General features: G+C 35.5%; 1 protein-coding gene across 2 annotated transcripts; it reads right to left on the bottom strand.

Annotated features, from left to right (window-relative positions):
• Positions 1 to 475: 475 nt before the first annotated feature.
• LOC139692363 (sesquipedalian-1-like) lies at positions 476 to 9,213 on the bottom strand. 2 transcript variants are annotated; one of them, XM_071590515.1, is made up of 4 exons: positions 9,021 to 9,213; positions 8,691 to 8,897; positions 8,117 to 8,305; positions 476 to 2,010 (listed from the first exon to the last, which is right to left on the bottom strand). In XM_071590515.1, exons 2-4 carry the CDS (start codon positions 8,893 to 8,895, stop codon positions 1,634 to 1,636), a joined length of 771 nt encoding a protein of 256 aa, XP_071446616.1. In that variant the 5' UTR covers positions 8,896 to 8,897; positions 9,021 to 9,213; the 3' UTR covers positions 476 to 1,633. The 2 variants fall into 2 exon arrangements, with proteins under 2 accessions (XP_071446616.1, XP_071446615.1); XM_071590514.1 differs by having other exon boundaries at positions 8,691 to 9,213.
• Between the last annotated feature and the right edge of the window lie 574 nt (positions 9,214 to 9,787).

The raw sequence follows: 9,787 nt of genomic DNA, 5'->3' as shown, positions 1-9,787 counted from the left end.
GAAAAATGCAACAAATACCATCCAACAGCCACCGAATTCACCTGATTTGGCTCCCTGTGACTTCTTTCTGTTCAATCGAGTTAAAAAACCATTACGGGGAACGCGTTTTAGCAGCCAAGAGGAAGTAATGGAAAAATCGCAGGAAGCACTGATGGACATACCGAAAACCGAATATAAAAAATGTTTCGAGGATTGGATCAAGCGCTGGCATAAGTGTGTTGCAGTCGATGGGGATTACTTTGAAGGGGACAATATAGATTTAGATGAATAAACTTGTATTTTTAATTTTCTGAATAAATTCCGGGAAATTTTTGATCAAGGTAGTATACCAAGGAAAAGAAGCTGACACTAAAATATATAAATGTTGACTTAATTGTCAGTAAGTAGAAGGATGTGAAAAATTACTAAATTACTGTATTTCAATAAAATTAGGGTATTATATTGTTGCATTATCATCAGAATGACATAAAACTCATTATCAATCAAATCTTTTTTATTTATCCATTAGTTAATAACAATACAAAGCAGCAAATTGCTATATTATATTTTCTAGAGTTTTTGAAGCAACCAACATTTAAATATTTCAAAATTATGCCTAAGCTAATGAAGCACATGATAAGATGAATAAATTACGTATGAAAATTTTATTCAAAACACTTGTGATTTTGAACACTTATGGAATGTGATAAATTGATCAGTTCTTCACTGTTGCGTGCTCTTTCGCACTTAAAATGCTCTAGCTCTTTCACCTCTACAGCTTCCAATTCAGGAAAAGTTAATTAAAAAACATGCTAATGAAAGGAAATAAATATTTGAACATAGAAAAACCCACATTTATCTTAATTAATTGGAAGAATCCTAACATAATGAGGTACAGACACCAAAATTGATCTAATCTCCAGCAACAAGAGCTTCACTTTGCAAGCAGCAAATAGATACTTGCAACAAAAATTTTAACCATAGTAAAATTGAAGGATAAACCCTGTGACAGATTATGGCTCAAACTTTGAGCCAGGAACTTGGAATTCATTGTAGATACCCTACTTTCTAATTCCAACATCATCCTCAGCATGATAAGATCATTCAAAAGATCATATTCACCGATCTAAGGCTACATTGTTAAAATGTATTGCCACGGTGCTCTACAGAATACATATCACTTGTGTTAGGCACTGCAGATTTACCACCAAAGTGGTCCTAAAGAGATTTAATTTTGCAGTTTTAGTAACCCTCTATTCATTGCAACTAAGGCATTTAGATGTAGTCCATGACAAGCATTTACAATTGCACTTGAGATTATGGAGTGATGCAATACTACAAGTCAATTGCCCATCAAGAGGGATATTTTTAAAACACAGACAAAACCCAGTTTCTCAAATGAGTCGGGTACAAGTTAGAAGAGATTTCAATCTACCTTTGGCACTATAAGTCTGTTAGACAGTTTTCAGGAATCTTTTTCTGGCCTACAAATCAATCCTTTCAAAAAAATCAGTCAGTGCAATGTAAAAAAGATGACCACGTGCAATACATTGCTTGGATCTCAATCTTGGCTTTCAAGTGGCCCAGAGGAGACCATCACATACTGTTATCAAGTTCACTTAATCATTACAAGTGGAAGTTTATACCCTTGCAGCTAAAGGGAAATGAGTAAATTTTCATTTTTGGGTGGTGGCTCTTTTGGTTCCGTTTTGCTTGGCTCACTGCCACTTGTAGATCCTTCCATGACCTTCCAAGACAACTGATCCTTTAATATAGATTGTCCATACTCTCTGTGTAGTGATAGAAAATTTCTGGGTCTCATATGAGCCATCATTCCATTGACCTCATGTGAATTTCCCATTCTGTGAACTTGGCTTCTACCCATGATTGCTGCTGTCCCATCTCCATAGTTTCCAGCCTCGACCGGATCAACTGGTTTGTTGAAAGGATTATGTCTATGTCGTGGTGGGGCTTGAGGGCCACAGGCTGAATTCATATCACTTATACTTGGTACACCCAAAGCATATTGCTCTGAAAAAAGAAAAATGAAACTGGTATTAGCAATACACAAAGATACTGGTCAATTTTTCATATTACCACTTTATAGTACAGCCACTAGCAACAGCTGGAGGCAAGACTTATGTTTTCATTTTTGCACATGATGCTGGACAAAGGTCATGTGCTCTATCAAGGGTAGTGATTTGTACGATAGTACATGCAATGAAATTGTTCTCTTATTGGTTGAACAACCTTCACACTGTACCTTCTGCCTGCAAGGTTTTTCTATTTATCACGTACATACTATTATTTAACACATGACAATGCACAAAAGCATTAAAACCACAGTATATTATAACTGCCCCTATTTACTTGTTTAAAAAGCTGGCTGTACAAGAGGAAAAAACACTGATGCAGATCAATCAGATAGTTAGTTCTTCAGAAATTGTGTTAAGTCAACTGACTTGCACTTCAAGTTTAAACATTTTATTCTATTAAGAAGATAGGTGGAAAGACATAATAGATATTGGTTTTATATTGATCGCAGAACTAGAATTAAAGAACAAATTTGCATTTTGTGTATTAATATTATTATAGGTAATCCACTGGTTAAGTTAGGTTTTGGATGGATACAGGCTACCCAACACTATAGAGATGATTCCCTTGCCCTGACAACAAAACCTGGCCTCCAAGAATATATTAAGACCCTTCTCAATTCAGCATACTTCCTTTACTTCCTTCGTCCCTTCTATGCCTATCCTACCCCTTCCTTATTTGCCAAATGCTCTCCCCTCTTATCACATTCTTCAACATACCATCACCGGTATTTACATATTGCATTGAAATATTTCCCAATCTTTCACCTCATAATTTTGTCAACTTCTTATGTTGAGCAGTTGAAAATTTTCAATGCAATCCACATAGGTAATTTCAACAGAAAGTATTGAGGACATAAGTTATTGAAAAATTCCAGTACAGTATGGATAACCTAGAGAGATGACTTAATTTACTACACCAAAATTCATGGTATTAAAACTTGGAAAACTGTATCACAATGCAGCAATTTCATGGTGTAAAAAATCATTCGCCTTGACCGGGATATGTATTAACAAAATTCCAATGAACCCTGAACAATATTCAGATTTAAAAAAAGATTCATGTTAGGCAAATTTAGTCCCCACAACAAATGTTGTGTCAATCATTGCTGCAAGTTAATTCCAGTAAATCAAAAAACTTTATCTCTCACTCCACTCTTACATTCTAACCTCAATTATTGTAATATTCGTGGAGAAATGGTGTCATTTTCCTAAACCCAACAGCTATGGCCACACATATATCACTACATAATTCCAGAACAATACTTATCATATAGTTAGCATAATTTATTGCATTATCTGAGTATATGCTGATAGTATCACAATCGTTTCAACCATTGTTGATTGTAAACAGCAATATTACATTTAGGTTACTAGATCATAATGTCTTATATTTATTATAATAATAGCATACTTGAAGCAAAAAAATATCCTGGCTATAATCATGCAAAACTTTGATAACAGATTTTAAGCAACAACAAATTTTGGTCAGTATAAATCATTAATGCGAATAATAATTTCAGTTAAAACCATAAACACAGTAATTGACCCGAAGGTCAGTTTGGTAGGTGATGGTAGAGTTCACCCGCTACTAAGCCCAACGGTGTGTGAATTTCATACGTCAGGGTAGCGGGCCACTGCCTTTCCCTGTGCCAGTTAAGGTTTCCCGGAAAGATCTGATACCCAAAAAATCATACAGCTTGGGTGGAGCTGAGGGTGCTCAGAGAGGCTTGCCTGGGAATCGAACCAAAGCCCTTTGGCCAGTAGTCCAACTCTCTACCCCTAAACTACCACGACCCATTAGAATAAAACCCCATAGAATATGAGGTAAGTTATTAAATTTACCTTACAATATTTCATTGGATTGTTTACATAAAGATTATAATAAAAACCCAAAGATAAGATAGATAGACACCCAAACAACTCATAGAGTCAGAACTACCATGAAACTCTGGGGTATCTTCTTTAATTTGCAAATATCTAATGATCTTTTCCCCTGGTGAATAAGATGATATATAGAAAATAAATGATTTTGTATTGTTTTTAAGGTAAAGTTCTTTAAGGAATGCACAAAGGTAGTATCATAAGCACTCATGCTGGGAATTACAAGGTTTAATGGAGGTGCAGTCAGTACCACCCTCTCCAGTTGGATAACCCACCATTCTTAGCCTCACTTATTTTATTTCCTAGTGCACTTTTGCTTTATCTTCCTATCCATACCTACAAATGTTTGCTACTAAATATTTCTAAAATAGTAATGGTCACCTCTGCTTGAGAAAACATTCCACTCCAGCACAATGGTTATTTAGTTTGCACCTTATCTTTTCATTGAAACTTAAGATTACATCTCCACCATTAATGTTAGGTTTAAATTATGGGTTTTACATGCTAAAAGTGGGTCGCGGTAGTCCAGTCCTTGTCAAAGGCTTCCATGAGTGCTTGACATTGTTTTTATGATAACTCTGAAAAAATTAATGATTATCTCTTCCAAAATGGTGATCGAAGTTGATAAAAAGACTTAAGGAAGAATTGTGAGTACTTTCCACGATAAGATCATCCAATCACCATTGATATTGCTGGGTGCACTAATTTGGAGTACCCATCTGAATCTTCCTTGAGCTTCAATCAATGGAATTCAGTCTTTACATGGCTATCTTAAATTTTCCCTATTTTATGTTGATTTTAAAACACAGGCAAAGAAAGCATTCAAAAAACTAAATCCATGAGCAACACAGTAGCAGGCCATCTTAGTATGCTGCTTCATGAAGTCTATCTTAAACATTAATTTCAAGTTCATAGATATAATTAGCATCTCTATCGTCTCGGAGCACTTCCAACATTTTTTATAACAGCCATGCCCATGCATTCAGCACTGACCATCATTGAGAAGCTGACAAATCCAAGTAAAGCTAATACCTCACTCCATATATTACGTGGCCACCTAGAATTGTAGCCACATATTCTTTGAGACAGTCAAATAATATTTCCTCTTTCCTCTTCCACAGCCAATGTAGCACTTTCTTTTTCTTAATTAAATTCTTATTCAAAGTAAATTTACTTTAATAGATCCTGGTAAAATGGAAATAGGTGTATTCAAACAGGTGAAACAAAAAACCTTATATGGTCAAAAAATTATTTGCATAAATTTATAGCTCCAATTGCATAACGTATGGAGTTGCTCACTAGACCATCAAAAGCTAAGCATAAATTTGGCTGTGGGCAATACTTCATAATTCACACACCTTTGTAATTGTAAACTTTATGATAGAAATTGCAGTTGTTTTTTATAACACTTCCAAAATTTACCGTTCCAACATTAACAAAAAAGAAATTTTTTTTAGTTTTATCTTCTTCAACTCTACATACTTCCTTCCTCCCTCAATAACATCCGACATGCCTATCCTTTGCCTACCTCTTCCACACTTGCCTCTTCTTCTCCCTTTCATCCATTTGTAACATACCTTTGCCAATCGAAGCATCTCTGCATCTATCTTTCCTGCCAACTCTGTAATCCCCTATCTTCCCCCAAGTTGATTAGCACTTACTCATTTGTTTTCCTTTCTGACAATTTCCCTTGCCTATCCTGCTCCACACCTACATTTCAAAAGCCACTAACCTTCACCTATTGTCTGCTTCAACAACTAAATTTCTGTGCAGTAATGAAACCACAATCCATATTTAAAGTTTTAACAAGCCTTCCCAGCCTTAGATTTCTTGATAAAGTGTCCCTTTCAAAAATATGCCTTTAAAACAGAATCAGGTATTTGACAAAAACTTTCAAGTAAATAATGGGGTTTAAACATGGCAAAGAAGTCTTCACACTAATGAGTAGTTGAATTAGTGAGTTTAAAAATAAAAGATGCCAACAATAGCACCAGAATGATGGATAAATAAATTGAACAGAACACTTCCCGCACCACCAAAATTACTTACACCCTTGTGATTCCGCATTTTGATTAATGCCTTCCAAACAAGCACTCAAAATCATATTTTTTTTAGTTTTCGCGCACTGCTGAGAGGAGGTGAACACTATTAAAATATTCTTAATCATGTTTTGAATGATATTTTCCTACAGGTTTACCATAATAAAATTAGTACAGTATATTGCAACAAAATTACGCTTCGTCCAAATGAATTAGAAGAGGAAATCCTCCACATGGAAGATCAAGGATATGCCAACAACTCTGAATGATAAATTTGCATGAGGCATCACAATTAATATGAGCGTAACTATAACCTGTATGTGTCCCTTCTACACTTGAACCTGACTACAAAAGAGCCAATATGGATGGGAAAATCCGTCCTGGCAAATACTTCATTCCAGATATTATAATGATCATTTAGTGGTTTGGTATCTACATGCCCTCAGCACAAAGAAAAAACACATCAAAACAGAATAGTTATTCTAACAACTTAACTTATGTAGGTAAACCAGTTAATAATGCATCAATTTTCAAACAAATGGAAGAATAAAAAATTATAATGTAAACATTGTTTTTCTGTATTTTATGCATAGTAACTGTTCAATACTTTTTTGGACTGTTAAAATGTAATAATTTTAAATAACTTGTTAACTAAAATAAGGAAAACTCATGTCTAGATTTCAATATTCATTATACAAACTCAATTACTAGAACTGTTAAATGCAATGATTAGAATAATTAGATGAGGTGAAAGAAAGAGAAAAAACAACTTTGCACTTCCACACACTTTTTTAATATAACACGACCATGGTTTCGATGCTGCGCATCATCTTCAGGTACAACATAACAAAATTATTCAACTTATATAGCCAGGAGCCAGGTAGGGGAAGTCAGGGAGAGGGGTGGTAGCAATCATTGGTGGGTGAAGGGAAAGGGAAAGTGAGGGGGAACTAATGGATGCAGACGGTACAAAGGGGGGTGGTTGTTTGCAACGGTTGACCCTCATTAACGGAGGGTCGGTGACTGTCACTGCCTTGGTGGGGGAGGGGATGGTGTGGGGTGGTATTCAAGAAATTAAGGAGAGGGGAACGCGAGAGGTAAAGGATATCGTTGACCACCTCAAGATTACCGGACTGAAGGGATTCCCAAATTTCCAACTCCTCCAGAGCGTTCAGCCGCCGACCTTTCGTTTCTGTGTGTAAAATGTCTGCTGTGAAATTGCTGGAATGATTGTAGTCTAAGAGGTGTTTGGCGAATTGTGATCTGTTGTCTTTCTTCCTGAAGCATGAACGGTGTTCCTTAATCCTAATGTCGAAAGTCCTCCCAGTCTGTCCAATGTAGATGGCGTTGCAGTCTGTCACAGACTTCCCCTACCTGGCTCCTGGCTATATAAGTTGAATAATTTTGTTATGTTGTACCTGAAGATGATGCGCAGCATCGAAACCATGGTCGTGTTATATTAAAAAAGTGTGTGGAAGTGCAAAGTTGTTTTTTCTCTTTCTTTCACCTCACCATGAAAGAATTCCACCAAGTTAAGCCTGAAACTGTTAGATTCAGAATAATTAGATGTTTTTCTTTCAAAAGCTTTTTCGCATGAATGACACAAAGCTCATGCCTACCATTAAAGGTCTGGTAACCATCCCTAGCTCATGAAACACTTTCATCCCTTGTATTTGAATTAAAAACTGAATCCATGGAATCAATTTTAATAGATGAAAATTAACTATCATAAAAAGCTTTGATAGATACAAATGGGTTAGTCCTTCATCAATACATCTAATTAAGGCAATACATCTAATTAGCTCCAGAACTTTCATTAGATAAATAAATTCTCCTCATTCCCCTGAGTATATATCATATCCAATAGTTAAACTACGATCTGTAAATGTAAACGAAGTATAACGCCATGGAAACATTCATGATCTACAAAGCCTTCATTCCTAAGCCTGTTGATTTCTTTCAAAGCAAGCTAATGAATTAAGACTCTTTCTCACCATTTAAACATAAAAATAGAAAAAGTGTCTAACTTTCAGTGGAGGGTACTATCAATATTTTAGCATGAAATAATCTATTTTTCTGGCTCTTTTGCTTGAACACTGGAGTGTGTTGTCTGAGATGCACCTTCTGCTTCCTCAAGCTGGCGTTGTAGGTCTGCCACCAAAACCTTAAGATAGTCATATGAAGCACATGCCAATGCTTTCATCCAGGCTTCCATACTCTCCTGGGATTCAGCACCCAAGAGATAACTCCTATTACCAGATCCATGGAATACAATCTTGAAACCGTACTGCTCCTCATTTTCAGCTAGTTCTGTAAAAAATATCAAAGTTTAAATATATCGTTTTACATATGCCACAGGGTATACACCACTGAAAATCAATCCATTTAGATATAATAAAAGTGGTAACCTCAAAATTCAAGGAAGGTCAATTTCTTGCCGGAAATATCTATGTTTGAATTAAAAACACATTTTTGGCCACAGGATAATTGGGTTTAATTGATTAACTGTACTAATGATTAGCTTATCAACGCTAAGCAGATTTCATATCATCAACTTCCTCCCCTTTCAAAATTAGGAAAATAATGAAAAAATGTCCTCTTATGATACGGTGACTTAATTATTATACTTGACTCCAAATTTTTTCAAAACAAATATTAGATAATTATTGAATATCAAATATTTGAAAAGTCGTACCGATTGTGCAGCCCTCTAATATGATGACACCGACCGGCTCTTTATCCCCCCTCTTCTCAAAGTAGAAAAGTAAATTTCCTTTGAGTACGAACCATCTTCTTTGGTAATACTTGTTTACTTCCCCGCGTTTGACCAGCCAACCCTCACGATCCACAGGAGTGGCTGAAGTCGCGAAAGCGGCTAGGTTCTTTTCGTTTATCTTCATGGCTGGATTTACAAATCGAAATAGTCCGACATTTCACTGGCAGTTAATTTCCACAATAGCCACGGCCAAAACGAATGTGATCGGCTAAATTAAGGTGATTCCTCGGTGAACGAAAGTTTACTTACAATTAGTACCTTAGTTAGCGAAGCAATAACGAACTACTTCTTGCAGAGCATTTTGTGTGCCTAGTGATAGAAGGAATCACTAATGATGACGCCAGTATAGCGATAAATAATTAATCATTTTTGCGTCGATTCCACTTTACGTATCTATATTTGCTCTAGTTAACCATAACAAAACTCTCACGAAAATTTCGTTTGTTCGACAACGATAACATGCCATCTCGTGGCCAAAATTTAATTTTCTAAAGGGCTATTCTTCCCGCTCTGAGAATCGACTTGAACGTAATGATTTTGAATGTTATCTGTGTAACTTTAACAAGACAAAGATAATTTCTCTATCTGTTTCAAGTTGCAGATTTTGGAAGAAAAAATGGTATGTGTTATTTCGTTTCTATTGTAGTTACTTGACTGTGGTGTGCGTGTCAACTTCCAGGGAATCTTTTATCCAAAATTACTTACTTCATTGAAACAAAACCTCTCATTTAACATAACATTGTGTGAAAAGAAAGATCAATTTCTTTAGTAAACTTCACTCAAACATTAAAAAACTTTCATCAATTGGCTTTCTATGATTTTCAGTGTGAATGGTGTGAACATACGTATAGCCCAATTTATTATTATTTAATATACTGTTTTGCTGGCACCCAAATGTTATTTTCTCGGGCGAGTGCAACTTTTCTGGGTTGAATGTAAACTTTAATTATTAAATTGCTAATAAGTATAAACTAGTAATATTTATACCCATCAGATCATTATGTAAACTATGTTAG

Source organism: Hetaerina americana, unplaced genomic scaffold (assembly GCF_022747635.1).
Source record: "Hetaerina americana unplaced genomic scaffold, ioHetAmer1.1.p SCAF_4, whole genome shotgun sequence".
NCBI classification, from domain to species: Eukaryota; Metazoa; Arthropoda; class Insecta; order Odonata; family Calopterygidae; genus Hetaerina; species Hetaerina americana.
This window is presented reverse-complemented; position numbering and strand designations above follow the sequence as displayed.

Excerpts from the sequence above, each read along its gene's own strand:
- LOC139692363 (XM_071590514.1), bottom strand. The coding sequence starts at position 8,895 with ATGAAGATAAACGAAAAGAACCTAGCCGCTTTCGCGACTTCAGCCACT. Across the intron at positions 8,306-8,690 it reads ATTAGAGGGCTGCACAATCG|AACTAGCTGAAAATGAGGAG; the intron begins GTACGACTTTTC and ends TATTTTTTACAG. Across the intron at positions 2,011-8,116 it reads CCAGCTTGAGGAAGCAGAAG|AGCAATATGCTTTGGGTGTA; the intron begins GTGCATCTCAGA and ends TTCTTTTTTCAG.